The sequence below is a fragment of the Arvicanthis niloticus genome, chromosome 27 (genome assembly GCF_011762505.2).
Source record: "Arvicanthis niloticus isolate mArvNil1 chromosome 27, mArvNil1.pat.X, whole genome shotgun sequence".
Lineage (NCBI taxonomy): Eukaryota > Metazoa > Chordata > Mammalia > Rodentia > Muridae > Arvicanthis > Arvicanthis niloticus.
In genome coordinates this window covers 20,516,435-20,534,060 of record NC_133435.1, presented here as the reverse complement: position 1 = coordinate 20,534,060, position 17,626 = coordinate 20,516,435, and the positions used below count along the sequence as shown (strand labels likewise).

The 17,626-nt window shown below is 39.8% G+C and overlaps 1 protein-coding gene across 6 annotated transcripts in view; it reads left to right on the top strand.

Moving 5' to 3' along the window:
- The window catches only part of Arhgap24 (Rho GTPase activating protein 24), a 375,083-nt gene that overhangs the window by 346,628 nt on the left and 10,829 nt on the right, over nt 1-17,626 (top strand). For all 6 annotated transcript variants that reach the window (XM_076926341.1, XM_076926342.1, XM_076926343.1 and 3 more), the window contains 3 exons: nt 10,019-10,151; nt 12,798-12,871; nt 15,240-15,361. In XM_076926341.1, coding sequence (XP_076782456.1) covers nt 10,019-10,151; nt 12,798-12,871; nt 15,240-15,361 — 329 coding nt within the window. The remainder of the gene's footprint in view (nt 1-10,018; nt 10,152-12,797; nt 12,872-15,239; nt 15,362-17,626) is intronic.

Sequence of the window (17,626 nt, the reverse complement as noted above, 5' to 3'; positions counted from 1 at the left end):
GATGAGGGTATGGTGGTTCATATATATGAAGATTTATGGATGCAGCCAATTTTAGAAATGGGGGAGGAATTCCTAAATCTGCGCTCTGGACAGGAAATAACACGTAGAACATGTGCGTAACCAAATGTGATTGTGAGCTGCCTTGCTAGGGAAACAGATTTCCACAGGAGCCAGAAGGCTGTCACTTAAAGATAGAGGTTATTTTTCAAGTTGAGTGTTCTGCCTCATTGACACGTGAAGTTAACTGGTTGTTTCTGGTATTTTACATATACAAGTCTTTACAGATTGCATTAAGAGTTGAAGAGACTTGTCTGGGAACATGTATAATTTAAAGTTACTCTATTCCAGTTTTTCCCCCCCAGAAAATGATAACAGGGTAAGGGTGTGTGTGCTTGTATGCAGGCTTTTGTTTGAAAACCTTTCTTGTAATGTATTCAGCAAATAAGAGAATGAGATGAAAACTGCAGAAACTTAACCTGTGTTCATCAGGGTTCTCTAAACGAACAGCATCAATATAATGAATATGTATTAAGGGGATTTATTAGATTTAATAATTATTTATTTAATTAATTAGATTTATTACAGATTGAGGTCTAGGTAGTCTGCTATGGCTGTCTCACACTTGAGAAACTCAGGATCTTGTAGTTGTTCAGTCATTGAGGCTGGGTATCTCAGCAGTCCCAGTCTGACACAACAGCCTGAAGGATTCCCAGAGAGCTGCCAGCCTTCAGTCTACCTTGGAATCTTGAAGAAGTTGCTTCTAAGATCAGTAAAGGACTGCTGCAGCAACAGAGTAGATGGGCTTACCTGTAAGACTGAAGACTAGCAGGCAAAGTTCCCTTCTATCTCCTTTTAATTGGCTTCCACCAGAAGCTGCTTGGGTTTGGGTGTGGCTCTCCCTGCTTCAGACAATCCGATTGATGAAGTCCCTCCCTGGACAGCACAGCAGCTCAGGATTTAGCTCTTTCCAGATTCAGTTAGGTTGATGACCAAGATTTGCCATCATGGCAGGATATTAAATTAATATTTTAAAACTAAATAAATAAATGTCTTCCTCTGGTTGTTATAATTATTATTGCTTTTAACAGAATTAATAGAATTTAGTTTCCACCTTGGTCAGTAAAGATATATTTGCTAAAATTAGAAGGAGGCCTGAAAGTTACTCTTCACCAATAATCTCTACTCATTATATTAAAACTCTACTGTTAAACCCTGACATTTGATTTTTAAGGTAGCTTTTCTAATGACAGTTAAAACATTAACATTTAGACAGCATGAAATGTTATCAAATTTTAATTTAAATGCAGTTAAAGTTATATTTACCTCATAGCATTTTGCCTAAGATTTAGAATATAAATGAATAAAGGGGAGATTAATAATTCAAAATTCAATAATCCAATGATCTCTTGGTACAGCATAAAGCTTCAGCAGACACTCAGACTTACAAATACGGACTTACAAATATCAGGATTTAGATAAGTATAGCACTGGAATCACAGTTTTTGAAACTTTGCAACAAGGCTCTGTGAACACTTTGGTTTGTCACTATGTGATTTTCAAAACATAATCTCAGTGACTACACAGCAATTCCTTATCTCAGTAACATGGATTCTTCAGCCCACGCTGTTTTCCATGCCGGATGTTCCCTGATCCTATGCTGGTGGTTTCTGTCCTCATGACAGTGCCTCCTGGGTTTATGAAGCTATGAATCTGATTAGGGTCTGCCGGATGATCTTTCATACTCCATCGAAAAGTGTTTTGTCAAATAGAGGCAAAAGAGACATGCTTTTAAAAAAAAGTTCTATTTGTTTTAAAAGACCCTTAAAACATGGACTGTTTGAATTGAGAGGGGCTAGAAGTGGATGGGACAACTTTCATAAAAACCACACCTTCACTGGTTTGCTTCCCACCTAAAGCTATCTTTGTGTTTCTGTTCATTTGCTGTTGTATGCTGGGATCAAACTCAAGCCATTGAGCTTGTTACATATGCAAGCTCTCTTACCCTGAGCCCCAGCCAAGCTGTTTGTCCAGTTCTAAAGTTCAGGTTTGAGACTGGCATTTACATGTGGCGTTATGTTTCTAGAGTTGTGATGTATTCCTATGGCTTCCTGGACAAAAAAAAAAAAAAAAAAAAAAAAAAAAAAAAAAAAAAAAAAAAAAAAAAGTGAGATAAAGGGTCTTCTCACTGACGTGAAAGAACTGGTATTTGATGAATGGCTCCCAGCACTTAAAAAAAAAAGCAAACAAACAAATAGCTGTCATAGTTTCCCAGCAGTCTTGTTTTTCTCTTGCTACTTAGGAATGAAAACAAACCAATACGTCACATTTTGTATTAAACTCCCCTACCACTTAAAAGCAGCAGAAACAAAGGAGGTGCAAAACCAAATTACAGGTCTGTTGTTGTTTCCAAAGCTCTCCAGATGGTGTCAGCTGTAACAGTACATTCTGGAAGTGCCGGGAGGTGGGGTCAAGGGTTAGACAGTGTGGGTGTCACCGTCCTATGATTAATTGCTTAGCACTTAATAGCTGCACACTTGCAACACTGCTCAAGACAGGGCAGAGGTTGCCTGCAGCTGGGGGCATTGCACATCTGTCCCAGGGTCCAGGGAAGCAGCTGCTGCCCTAAGTATGCCAGCCATTTCCCCACAAACTATGTTCAGGATTCTTTCATCCTTCCTTCCCCTCTCCCCTCTTCATTCTTATTGTATTTAATTGTTTTGGTGAGAGAGAAAGGGGAAGAGAGAGAGAATGAGAGAGAGAGAGAGAGAGAGAGAGAGAGAGAGAGAGAGAGAGAGAGACTTACTATACCTCAGCAGAGATATTTTAAAATCCAAAAGTTAGAAGACAGAACAGAGAGACAATTTTAAAATAGAATCCCCTGGAAAACAATAGAGAGCTCTTGGCTTCACTGCTCTGAGTTATAAAACATGATCTTAAAAGTCGAGGGCCATGAAGATGGGAAAGCAACTCCCATATATCATTTTTCACAAGAATAATTTGCAAGTATATATTAAGATTCACTCTTCTAATACAACATTGAGGGGTGCCAGGACTCTGCATTTTAAATTACTCTTCAGGTGATTTTTTTTTTCAGGTGTATAGTCCTAAAACCATAACCTGGTAAATGCTAGCTTAAACATAGGCTGCAATAGTATAGGAAATATCTTTGATCACAAGCAGCATAATAAAGCCTTAGTTTGTTTTAAAGAAGTTGAGGGAAATTAACACCCCCGGGAACTGTACACTATTTCTGACTAGGTTAAATGTGAAATATTAGTTACTTTATGAAGTGCAGAGCTGCTGCAAAAATACATAATTACCCATGCTCCAATGAACCTGAATTTGGAGGACAGCATAAAAGGGACACAAAAAGCACATTTCTGCTTTGTTCCCAGGGAAGGCTCAAACACTCCGGCTCAGTAGCAAAATCCACAGTTAGGAAACCTCTGTGTCTGAGTGTGAATCAGAGGTCTGAGGATGGGGTGTGATGAGGGAGGTAGAGAAGGCGAGTGTACCTGGAGGGAGTATGCATAAGGGAAATTGTTGCAGTCACAATTCTGAAAGGCTCAGAAGGCTGAGAACAGTTCCATGGTTGGCCTACAGGAAGCCCTGGATATGCACATGGGAAACCGACTGCCTAGTGTCCGCGCTGAAGGGTACCAGAACCTTGAATCAAGACAGACCAGCCCTCTAAGTCCTGAATAGATGGCTGCTTATCCCTGGTGACTCTTGGCATGCCTCTCTCTTATGTCTTTTCATGTCACACCATTTATAGATGCCATGGTGTGACAAGATATCATAAGCATTGACTTTGAGTGTTTCTATATTTTGCTATTCACATACCATCATGATCTCAGTATTCAATATATATATATATATATATATATATATATATATATATATATATATTTAGTTTGAGATATGTGTGTCATGTGTGTGTGACATGTGTGCTATGTGTGTGTCATGTGTGTGTGGGTGCCTATAGAGGCCAGAAGAGGGTACCAGAACCCTGGAGCTGGAGTTATAAGCAGTTGTTGCTTGATGCCCAATATGGGTGCTGGGAGCCAAACTCTGGAAGAGCATCAAGTGCTCTTAACTGATGAGCCAGCTCAGCCCCTAATTTTAGACATATCTGTGTAACACCCCTACTGAGAATATTGCTATTTTTTAAAACATTATAGATTTTATACAGACTTTTTGAATGGGAAGCTTTTGTATCTTTACTTTCATTGTAATCCAGTCACCCTTTCAAGGATGTCACTAGAGGATCCTGTCACTAAACCAGCCCTGGCTACGGCTGCTCCAAAGACTTAGCCCCTATGCATTTCTGTTTAATTGATAATATGGTGATGGGAACATGTTACAGTGTGGAACTTCCTCTTTGATGGGATCACGAGGTGAGAGAGTAACAAAGCCTAATGTTCCTCCATGCAAGCTGATGTCAGTATCTTTTCTTGTGACCATGTGGCATTACTTAGATGAGCCCACATTCTAGGGAAACAATCAGATCACTCTGCAATTTAAACATTAGTTATGTCATGCAGGGTTCTATGAAGCCCTCTTGTGAATATAGCGAGGTCTGAAAAATTAATGGGCTTTAAGAGGAACCGTCATCCTTTGTGGAAAAAACATGAACTCACTGGATATGTTATGTGGCAAAGGTTGTAATGACACAGATGTCTGGTTTCTTTGTGCTATGCTCCCTTGCTGTGTGTTCAGTGCCCCTGTGGGCCCATGCTGGGAGCAAAAGTTTCACTTTCCTATAGATTCCTCTTTGCAGAATTGCCTTGCTTCTGATGTCCATCAGGTCTGTGAATAAAAAATGCCTGAAGAAGTTTTTGAATTTTTGGCATATTTATCCATTTATGTTTGCCTACATAGAAGAATGTGGTTGTCCTGGCTGGTTTTGTGTGTCAACTTGACACAAGCTGGAGTTATCACAGAGAAAGGAGCTTCGGGTGAGAAAATGCCTCCATGAGATCCAACTATAAAGCAGTTTCTCAATTAGTGATCAAGGAAGGAGAGCCCCTTGTGGGTGGTGCCATCCCTGGGCAGGTACTGGGTAAGAAATCAAGCTGAGCAAGCCAGGGGAAGCAAGCCAGTAACATCCCTCCATGGCCTCTGCATCAGCTCCTGCTTCCTAACATGCTTGAGTTCCTGTCCTGACTTCCTTTGGTGATGAACAGCAATGTGGAAGTGTAAGCTGAATAAAACCTTTCCTCCCCATCTTGCTTCTTGGTCATAATGTGACAGGTAGCAAGGAACTGAAATATGTGCCCACTATCCACTGTCCACGTTAACGTTGAGGGCTACCCACTTGCTTCTCAAAGCATCTAGTTTCCTCATATATAATGAAAACAAACTTCACAGGATGTTGTGTTCAGTAATTTCAAAACAACTCATTTCAAAACAACAAAACTGTTGAAGTAATTATTTAATACAGCTGCTGGTCAAACCAATTCTCTAAGCTGCAGTGGCTCTGCCTAGCTCAGCTGCCATGTTCCGTGGCCAGAGGCCACATGCACACCACAGCTAGAAACAGCCAGCCAGAAACACCAGCCCTGCCACCCACGAGATGTCACCATGGGAGATGGCTCTGCCACATGGGCTCTGTACAAATGAGACTCTAATGCTTAGATTATCCAAAGGCTTATATATTTGGTAATGATAAATAACAAGATACCCACTCAATCAGAGGTGTAACCCAATACCCAACCTAGATATACCAACTATCTTTGACTTCGGGAGACAAGTGGACATCTGCCTCCATGTTCCCCTCTCTCTTGTTCCTCTCCTAGCTTCTCCTCTTCCTTCTCTTCCTCTTCCTCTCCTTATTCCTCCCACCTTAGCTCCTCCTACACAAAACAATGCCTAATGACATCTCCACAGCCTTACCTCAAATACCCTCATGCTAGGTGCCAAGGCATCCCATGGTGAGGGAGAAGATTGTTCAGGTCATGATGTAGTTCTCTGCCTCCCAACCATTAAACCAGGAGAAGGAAATCAGAACAAGTTATACTCAGTCTAGTTTGGACTTTGCCTGGAGGGGAAAGGCTCCTTTAATTTCTGTGTAGAATTCATGGTGACACTCCTGTGGGTGTGCACAAAGTGATGTAATTAGATTTGGGTTTCACTGCTAAAGACAGCACCAGTTTTGACAAGTAATAAAAAAAAATACATTCAAAAAATAGCAAACTTTTACAAAGAGATGCTTGGCTTGAATTGAACCAGCCAATTTCTTTGAACTGGCTTCCCTGGGTCTTGATAAACTGGGGCAGAGAAAGGCACTTCTACAACATGGCAGTCTAGAGCCACTGGCTACATGTGTTGCCACTGGATGTCTTCAGTGTCATTTGAGTTTTCTTGGGGTCTGATGGATGTGGCGTTATTATTTCTTAATTTCGAGGGAGTTTTAGGTCCTTCTGTTGTGCTTCTTGGCAGATGAGCTCACAATACCTATATCATCCTTTGCAGCTACCTTGGGAACTCATCATATTGGGTTAAACAAGGGATTGATTATACTGTGTTCTGGACGTAGTATCTAGACTGAAGAAATTTCCATGTCTAATTTTGAGGCTTAAACCTTACAAAGTTTTGTCTGCATAGGATTTTACTTGTAATTATTGTGGCATTTGAATATATGAATGTGTGTGTGTGTATATACACACACATGTGCATGCCTTAGGAAAGAAAGACTAGGGTTAGAGGCTGAGCAAGGATTCCTGCTGTATCTCTATTTCTATGACTAACAGTTCTATATTGTGCATAAAATATACACAAGGCAAGAAGTCTCCAGGAAGTCCTGAGAGCATCCTTTAAATCACAAGCTGACACATAAGAATGTACAGAGAATATTATGAGTCAGAACATAAGGAGGTGTGGTAAGAAGTGTTGGAGATGTCCAGATGGGACGAAATCCCACAGGAGACAAAAGGATCTGTGCTACCGATCTCTGTTCTTTCAAGCAAGCAGCATGGGGCAGTGTGCACCACACGTTCAGAAGCAAGTCAGTGAGTGAACGACCCCATGATAAATGAAAGATGACCCACAAGAATATATGAAAGCTCCGTCACAGAAAGCCTGAGCGAGACAGTTCTTGAAGTGCTTCGTTCAGTAAGATCAGACTGAGAAGTGAAACCCACGGGGAGGGGCGCTGTGGATATGAGACATGAGTACCGGTCAGTCATGGAGGCTGTTATATAGCTTCTCCTGTTCTGAGAGCTCTTCTTCCACCAGGGTCTTTGAACTATCTCTGTCTGCTTTCCTGCTTTCTATGGATATAGTGGCTATGACTATCTTAATTTCTGCATGGACTCTACCACTGAGAAACCTGAGCTTGTATAATGACACCTAATGATACTTTGATGCTCCCGCCAAACAGTTTGACTCGGAGGTAGCTCAGCTCTGAGGGAGTAGCTAGGAAGAATTTCTGTCTCTGCAGGGTCCTGTCTGGGGACTTCAGGAGTCATATTGTCACAGAAGCTCCTCACTGTCCTGCAGTGAAAGTGGGATGTGTACAGGTGTCCCTGTTGTCAGTTAAGAGTGTGTTGTGTGTGTGTGTGTGTGTATGTGTGTGTGTATTCTCTGTTATATGTTTTGTATGACAGTTCATCTCACTTCACTTTGAAGAACACTGAGGTATGCTGCATAATATTGATATTTAATTTGTTGCATATATTGAAGTAAATGTCAATTAGGAGCAGCAGCAGATTTTTCATTGAGAGAATTGAAGCTGGAGAGTCAGTACAGTACAGAGGTACAAAAATACAGAGGATGCTTTTTTTTTTAAGACAGTATTCAGAGAAGCCCCAGCCCCCCACTGCTGTAGGTAGCCAGGTAGCAGGGGTAGAGCAACTGAAAGCCCCATGAGGTAAATAAGACCAAAGCATGATGGAACCTGTCCACCCCTGACTGTGTTCTTCTATTCAGTAGCAGAGGAGAAGTCCAAACCAAGGATGCTCAAAAAATGCAGAAGCCTCTGGGTCTACAAAGAGTCTGGAGTCTAAGAAGGCCACAGAACAGTCATGTACTTTAAGGTTTAGGCTTTAAACACAAAGTTTAACAACCTGTCACCAACTGAATGAAGAGCAAATATACTTGGTCATTTTTGTCTTAATCATTCCTATATAATTAGTGCTGTGCGTATGTGCCATAATACTAGACAGTTAACGGTAATCTCACTCAGAGAAGGCATCAAATATTGGTCCCACTCCACTTCAGCCTCCTTACTCACAGCTCAGGTATTTCTACTCCCTGGGGCATTCACAGCTCTGGACCTGTACCATCTGCTGGTAGAACCAGTTTTTAATCCTTTACAGGCCAACTCCTGAATCTTACTTTGCACTTGCGCCATCTGCTGTTCAAACATTCTCAATGCTGCTACTTATACAGAAACAAAAACAGTATTTGAAATAATTGTTTCCAGCTCCATCTATTTACTTGCATGTTCCTTAACAGCTGAAATCTAATGGTGTAAATATAGCCCATCCTCCTCATCCATGACTAAGTTGAACATCTAGGTGGTTTTCATTTCCTGGCTATTGTGAGTAGAACAACAAGAACTTGCATGAGCAACTATCTCTGGAGTGTGATATAGAGTCCTCTTGGTATAGCCACTAGAGTGGTATCGCTGGATTGTGCAGTAAGTCTCTTTCTAGATTTGTGAAGATCCTCCACGCTGATTTCTGTAGTGTCTGTACCAGTTTGCATTCCCACTAGCAGTGAATCTAAGTGGTCCTTTCCCAGCATCCTTAGCAGCATTTGTGGTCATTTTTTAATTATTATCATCTTGGAGGCTCTGATTGGGGTATCTGCTGTGTATCTGTATATAATGAGCAGGCTAGAATAATGCCTCCTGCTTGAGCTCCAAAGTCTTTGATATAAAACACAATATGGAGTAGACAGGCAGTAAGTTCAAGATGACATTAACCCAGGGGTTTAAAACCGAGATCCTCGTGGCCCATTTTCCTATCTCCCGTGGTTTTGTAAAGGCTCTACATACACAGCATCTTTGGAATTAGAGAATGTTCACTAGACAGGAAATCCTAGAACCTGTGTTCCATTTTCTCCAGTGGAGTTTCTGTCACACCCTGAGAGTGAGGTGCAAACGCTGACTTCTTTCAGAAGCCCTGATGGCTTGCTTTCACTCCTCCTGGGTCAGAGATGAAGAAACTTCCAAAATCACTTCCTTCTTCCCCCTCCTTTACATAGATGCACATATAAACAATACATCATTACACTGCACATTACATTACACTGATATATGTGCCTGCCAAGCATCAGTCTTGTCTCCACGGCGATCTGTCTGCATGAAATAATGGGAAACGAGAGGTGCGAGCAACAAAATGTAAGTTAATGGTCCTTCAGATTATCCTGCCACTCCGGTATCCAGCTGAAGATAAGATTCTGAAAGTCATGTAAAGGTCATATATTAAATGTTCATAGCATTTTCCTTCCTAGGGGCTCTGAGAACCCACAAGTATTTCATAATACTAGGCAAGCAATTATGCAGAATCAATTACATTCAGAATAAGTTGTGCTTAAAAAGTTAGTTAGTGCATGCTAAGTTTCAGGCATCTGCCGCCAATTGTCTGTCTTCCCAAAAGTAAATTCAGCCTTTTGAAAGATGAAGTGAGGAACCAGAAATAGCATCTGCATCCACTCTTACACACACTTGATGTTTTATGTAAGTTGTATAAATTTTATTCACAATCTGATGTATTCTTATTGTTTTCCAAAAATTGTGCATTTTTTTCCTGTCAGGAACACAAGTCAGAAAAATGCCTGGCCTTTTAAATGTTTTCAAACCAAACTGAAGGCTTGGCGTCCTTCAGTGTCCCTCTCCTGGCTCCTCTGGTGGCATCTACTGGGCATTATAGAAGCGTGTGTTTCCTGAAAAATGGATCAGCTTATTCAATTGTAAACTCTGATGCAATCCTTAGATAGACATATAGTGAAAAATAAATAGAATCATGAGAACTCATGCCCAAAGAATGTCTCCCAACTTCTGTCCCTGCAGCAACACGGACGTCCACACTGTGGCATCCCTGCTGAAGCTGTATCTCCGAGAACTTCCAGAGCCCGTCGTTCCTTATGCAAAATATGAAGACTTTTTGTCCTGTGCCACGCTACTCAGCAAGGAGGAAGAAGCGGTAAGTCGATACCACATCTGCGGAAACACGTGATTGGGGCTGTGGGTGGGGCTTATTGTCTTCAGTTTGAAAGCTTCTTTTCCCCATCCTCGAATTGTTTTATCTTGTGCTATGTTCTGACATCACATCGGATCTTCATGTATAGCCATATTCCCGAGTTTGACCCTTTCTTATTAAAGATGAGGATACAATTGGATGAATACTCTTCTTTGCATCCCCTAATGGCTGAAGGCACTGCTACCTCAGGCCTTCTGATCTGGGAAGGGCTGTTTCCTCTGTTCTCCATCTTCCCATAGAAGATGACATAAAAGATGGCCTGTGTACTAACTGGTGCCTCTGCTTGTTTCCCAAAACACTTTTGAGAAATTGAGATACAACTGCTAAAAGTACATATTTCAGTATCTTTTAGTATATTCTCTGAGTTGTGCAAGCATGACCAAAATCTAACATTAGAGAACTTACATTTTTATTATCCTGTAACAAACCTCATCCCTTCTTATTTTCCCATTCTCCTCCTGGCACATGCAACTTCTGATCTATTTTCTTCCCTCACAGACTTACCCGTTCTAGACACTTCATCTTACGGTTCAGTGTGTTCTTTGTTTTGTGATTCCATTCTGTCTTCCATCTGCTCCTTAGTTCATTTAAACACAACACATATCAGTATTTCGTTTCCTGTAATTCCAAACTATATTCAATTTTCATCTGTTCACCAGGCAAGGGAGGCTCATTCACTTCTGTTATCTGCTTATTGAATGATGCCCCCTGTATAAATGCCCGTTTACCCACCAAGTTTGCACCAACATATTTTACATGGATCTTGTTTATGTATCTGAAAAGTAGAATTGCTGGGCTAATAAACACTATATTAGGAGCCCATGTGATGTTCACATCTTACCAGCAGATAGCGATGTTCCCAGCTTCTCCGCATGTCTGCCATCATCAACTGACATTGACATAGCGCAGGTTGTCCCGCTTGAGAGGTCACTAAGCATTGCCCTGACTGTCTTCTTATCTGCTTCATTATTTTTGCATATTATTATATTTTGCGTTTTCTTTGGAGAACTATCTAGTCATATTTGAATCTGTGATATTTATATCTTTTACATAAAATTTTGTATCGCTTGCATAACCCATGCACAATGTCTATTTTAGGTCAGCTCTAGATATGTATAGAAGCTAATATAACACAGGGGCTCACAAATAGTAATTCAAGGGCTGCTTAGGAAATGTTTGTTGCAGAAGTAGCTTTTTGTAGTGGTTTTAAACTACAGTTGGTTAAATCTTCAGGTCTTGAAGGCAACTACAATTGTGTTATTATTGTTGAGCTGTAAGTATAGTTTAGATACAAACCATTTGCAAATAGTTTCTTCCATTCCATAGAGAACCACTTCACTTTCCAGATGCTGTATTTTATATATATAAAAAAAAAAAACAAAAAAACAAACAAACAAAAAAAAACCCTTTGTTTCAGCAATTGTTTTACAGTTTCAGTGGAATCTCACTGGCCCATTTTTATGGGTCTTAATTCTGCCATCACAGAAGCTTTTGTTTGTGGAAGAGCACACTGATTTGATCTACATTTAGTTCCAAGGCTTTACTTCAGTGCTTGAGATCTGCAAGCTGTTAGGAATCCATTGTTGTCTAAGGAAGGGGCAGCTCATTCTTCTGCACACAAACATCCAATCATCTTGTCACTGTTTGTTAGAAAGTGTGTTCTTTCCACCACTGGCTTTCTTGGTATTCAAGACTGGAACTGCTGCCTATTTTCATAAACGCTGTTTTGTTTTGTTTTGTTTTGTATGTTACAATAGCATCACTGTAGCTTCCTTTGTACTACAAGAAAATAATTGAGTAGTTGTGACAGACTCCATCTGCCTAGTGAAACCTAAAGTTTATAGTACCTTACCTTGTAAAGGAATAGTAAGTCAGACCTCATTATCAAGTAACTTTTTCAATGACCTGTATCTATTAGAATACACTTTACAATAATCAAAACCAAAGAAATTATTCTTTGTGAAATCTCTTGAGTTAGCCCTCCCAACTTTTTCCTCCCTGAATGATGTAATGTAGACAAATCCATTGCAGAGAGGTAATTTGCTAGCAGGTGTACATCTCTCTAGATTCCAGGTATGTTCAATTGTGAAGGATGGTCACTGTCAATGCTAATTTTTTTGCAGATAACTTTATTGCAAATGAAGCTATTGTCTGTTTTCAAGTTGACTGCAAACCAAGTTTTTAAAGTTCAAATAGCTCCACTTTTAAAACTGTTTCCAAAATAGGAGTTTCATATTGCACAACAGCTCTGAGGACTGTGTCTCTAGGCAGCTGGTTTACCGTGCAGAGGCCACATGGCATCTCTGAATGATATGGTCTTTTGGGCCACTGTCTTTCACTGAAATGTCATCAAGTGATATATGACTGGATTTAAAGAATCTGTGCATCTTTGGAAATATTTCCAAATGGTTTGTTGTGATAGTGGAACATTTTCAGGCAGGGTCGTTCACTGACAGTATATTAAAATCACCATAGCAGCAGCAGCAGCAGCAACTGCAGCAGAGCCCACATGGCTCTTTCCTACTTGCTAGAATTCCAAGGCTAACATGTAACATAACATGTATTCTGTCTCTTCTTGTTTGTGCTCAGGGTGTTAAGGAGCTAATGAAACAAGTGAAGAGTTTGCCAGTGGTTAACTACAACCTCCTGAAGTACATTTGCAGGTAAGAATTTCCCCAAGCACAAAGCTAAACCAGACAGCATTATATTCAGCTTGACGCTAATTTACATGTGGCAATGAATTAAACGACCTGAGCTTCTATGTTGGTCTTACAGAAAATTAATAAGTTTGACAAGGTTATCTCAGAGTTCCTAAGCACTAAAACTGCCCAATTTTATGAGTTGGTGATTTTAAAATGTCTCTTGTTCCTGCACGTTAAAAATATATTGCTCTAAGCAATCAAGCTTTCATCAACGTTGTTCGGGTACATTCGTAAAAAAGCCACATGTGGACCTTGGGCTGAGGAATCCAGCTTAGGAATGTGGATTCTATCGTGGACTATTTTCTTCTACACCTTCATGCAATTTCTCTACCTTTTTTGGACTAAAAAGCACTGATGAAAACAGATACTCTTCACAGCTGCTCTGGGGTTTAGGATCCTGGGCACTGTGACAGTCACAGAAGACATAAGATGGAGTTTCCAAACCTCCATCACATCTCTTTGTAGAGATTGATGTGTTCAGAAACAGGTAGGACCTTCATCTTCATACCTTCCAAAAGCAAGGGATATTTTAACCAACACATATTTAAAAGCACAGAAGGCTTCCATCAAAGAATTTTGAATCCATAGAGACTTGTCTGAGTCTACCACGTCTCTTTACACAATAAAAATTCTTCTCCTCAAACCTTTAGGTGGGTTTTTTAAGCTTTGTTTTTCTAAATTCCTATGCATACATGTGAATGTCCTCTATGTATATGTCTCAAGTGTGTGCCTGGTGACACCAAAGACCAGAGGACAGTGGATAGCCTGGGGCTGGAATAGTTATGAATCACCCAATGTGGGTGCTCAAAACAGAACACTTTTCCTACTAAACCTGCCCCTAGAATGCATTATTTCATGCTATTTATTCTTTAGCACATAATGAATCGATATATATATACATATATATATGTGTATATATATATATATATATATATACATATATATATACACATATATATATGTATATATATATATGCTTGCAGTTTTTCATCTATAGAATTGACATGTTAGTTCCCATAACATTTGAACTTAGGCTTTAATAGACGATTATCAGAGCTCATCGATTCCCCACGATGACAGTGATTCCTCTTGTGTGGAATCATGAATTTTACCAGATGACCTTGTGTTCCATTCTCTCTCTGAATGTGTGTATAAACTTAATATCCAAGGCATTGGAAGTATGCTAGTCATCTTTTTATTTCTGTAACAAAATTTCCAAGCCAATCAATTTTCAAGAACAGAGGACTGATTAGTGTCCATTCCAGAGCATTAGATAGTCAGTCCATTTGTGAATAGTCCTGTCACTTTGAACCTGTAGTGAGACAGGATAACAAGGAAGGAACATGTGTAAAACCATTTGTTTAGTAGCCAGGGTTGTTTTAAAGAGTCAAGTATCTTTTATTGGAAGGCCATGTGCTGCCTTGTTCACTGGGTTTTGAATCAGCCTGTTTTTCTTCAGTTAGTACAATGCCCAGGAGCTTCCTCACAAATGTCTTTAAAATCAGCTCCAGCTCCAGTTGTTCAGAGGACAAGGACTGAGGATTTTTTATCTTTTGTCTTCCTTTTACAATATCTGTGTATCTATGTATCTATATCTATATATATGTATCTATCATCTATCGTCTATCTGTCTGTGTATATCTGACTGATTTATTTTTTTAACATAGTGATATTTTGTATTATTTGAGAATTGGTTGTAAATCACATATATATTATGTTTTATGAAGTCCATTCCCCAAATATCTTCCCTCTAATTTCTTCCCCATTCCTTCTCAAATTTATTTTCCCTCTCCCTCTCCCCCTCCCCCTCCCCCTCCCCTCCCCCTCCCCCTCTCCCTCCCCCCCCCTCCTCTCCCTCTCCACCTCTCTCTCTCCTCACTGTTGTCCTTTAGGGGCTGAGTCTCGATTTCTCCCTCAAGAACACATCCCTGCTGACTGTGACTAGGTTTCCTCTTTGAAGGTTCCATCCCTTCCCAGCAGTGTATCACATGAAGCTTTGAGTGCTCCTCATGTAAATCATAACAGACGGGAACACATGTTCTTGACTATCAAAATCCACAGTAGCATCCAAACTCACTTAATTGACAATGGGGACAAAGCCCCAGCAGGCTGGAGCAGGTCTTTGATTCAGTCCCAGCAGCCTGATGCTTCATCCATCATTTGCACTGTAATTTCTGTACATTCCAGGGAGAGACATTTGAATTTCCATATAGTTTTGTCTTCTTAGTCATCGTTGAACATATTCCAGTTCATACACTTCCCAATGATCCATTTTATTCCACTAAGAAATTGATTCTCGCTGTTTCAGTCGTAATCTTGTCACCACCAGGTTCCTGGATGAAGTGCAGTCCTACTCAGGAGTTAACAAGATGAGTGCGCAGAACTTGGCAACTGTCTTTGGTCCTAACATCCTGCGCCCAAAGGTGGAGGACCCTTTGACCATCATGGAGGGTAAGTGGATAATTAACTTGGATCCTCACCAGGAAAAGAATCAGTTGCCTCTGCTCTTAAATGAGAATGTATTTTCATTTAAGCAAACTAAGGGAAGAAGTAAGGTCATAGTTTCTCCATTAATTTAATTAATTTTTAACTGCAAACTATTTCTCTTGAGAACAGAGAGTTTTCTTCATATTGCTCAACATCAAAATTTAAAATGATTCCACATTGGTGTAAACATAGGGTTTTTTTTGGGGGGGGGTCTACACCCTTTTTGTTCCCAAGTAATGACAGGGTGTTTCTATGCCTGCTGTAGCCCTGTTTAGCTATTGAATATATGACACAGAGACCTAATCAATTTATTAACAAGCTGCGGGCACTACGCTAAGTGGATACTCATCCATGCTAACCCTTATGGCTGCCTATTTCATAGCCATGTGGTTCCTTACCTGAATCTGAGTCTTGCCCTGGCTCACTCTGCTCCATGTGTATTCTCATGATGACTTTCCTGGCAATGTCTCATGATGAATCCTTCTGGTCCTCCACTTCTCCTCTTCAGTTACATAGGAGCTCCTGACTAGGATGGGAAGTCCCACCCTATTCTCTTCTGTCCAGCTATAGGCTGAATCAGTTCTTTATTAACCAATCAGAGGTTATAAAAAAGAATGACATCACTGAGACAGGAGATGCTCCTATCACAACAGTGCCAATGTTCAGACTGTGAGCAGAACTCTGGGCACAGCAATCAGCATCTGAATATACAGTACACAAAACCATCCCCAACACATTAGCCCTCAGTCATAAAACAATTTCACAGATCAGTAGATCACCTGAAAAATTAGGAGACTGAAGAACTGGAAAAGGTGTTCCTTTTGTAGGCCAGTGCATTTGCCAGAAAAATTCAAAGTGTTATTTTAAGTTAATGAGTATTTATTAGTTTAGAGAGATGTAATGATGTCAAGTGGTAAATAAACCACTTGATTTTTTTACATGACAATGCTATTTACTTGAGGGTTGAAACTTAAAGAATTTTTTAATATTCAGATTATAAAACTTTTCATATCATTACCCATAATAATCTACCTCCACTTAATCCTATCACTCTCTTCAATGATTTGATTATTTTCTCTTTTACTTGTGGGTACTATTACTATTTTCTAAAAATGACTAAATTGAACATTTTATAATCTAATAGGCAACTTAGAAGAAGAAACAATAACTAGAATTAGTTTTACTCAGATTTTATTTAGTCTTGAAGGAAAGACTAACCTCCAATATGATATTCTTTTCTTTTTGAAATTTCTAAGATTTTCACTCTACATTTTGAGCAGGAGAGTCAAAGCCTATCATGTTAGCTTAACTTCTCTTTTCTGATATTGAGAGAAGGACAAATTAGCATCATAATTTTGATGAAAATAATCCAGAGAAGTTAATTACATCTAAGAAATTTAGCAGACATAAAAGTGTGATATATCTGCAGCAAAAATAAAAGCTTAAAGATACTTTAGTTCATTGTTTTTTGACGTTTATCACACACGTACTGTGTAAGGAGTTATACAATGGAAGTCCAGACACCCTTTTGGGCACCTTCCCTTCCTCCCCTTTGCTTCCCTCTGCACTGTTGCCTGATTACAGTTGTGTGACAGCTCAGTCACTGCCCAATGGATTTTCCCACAGTGTGTCTTCCTGCATTTCAAATGTTTCCTGGCCCTTGATATTTTCTACACATCAGGGCGTGATCAAACTCCTCTTTGTAAGCCTGAAGATTGTCCTGTGTTTGTCAACCAAGAGCTGTGCCATTAGCTCTGTCTATCTCTGTCTGTTTATGTTTGTTTACCACGATGTCTAAAATATTAGTACACTGAAAGATGAAATGATGATATAACTTTATATTTTTCATGTCCTTATTTTGTCAAGACACATGTGAAATAATGCTTATCATGTCAGTTGTCTTAAGTACCATCTCAGAAGGTGTGTAGCCTTCTTAAGTACCATCTCACACTGGTGTGTAGCCATGACCCATCTACAGGGCTCTGTTTACCATGCAAAGCTGAGACACTGTGCCTAGCAACAATTAATCCTCATGTGCTTCTGCGTGGGCTTCTAGAAAGGACCATTTTACTGTCTGTTGCCAAGAATTTGCTTATTCTGGGCACCTCATTGTATTAGTTAGATTTCAGTTCTGTGATGAAACATTTGAGTTAAAAAAATATATCTGAGTTCAAAGTTTAAAATATAAAAATTCAGTTTACAATTTAAGGAAAAATTCCATAAAAGTTA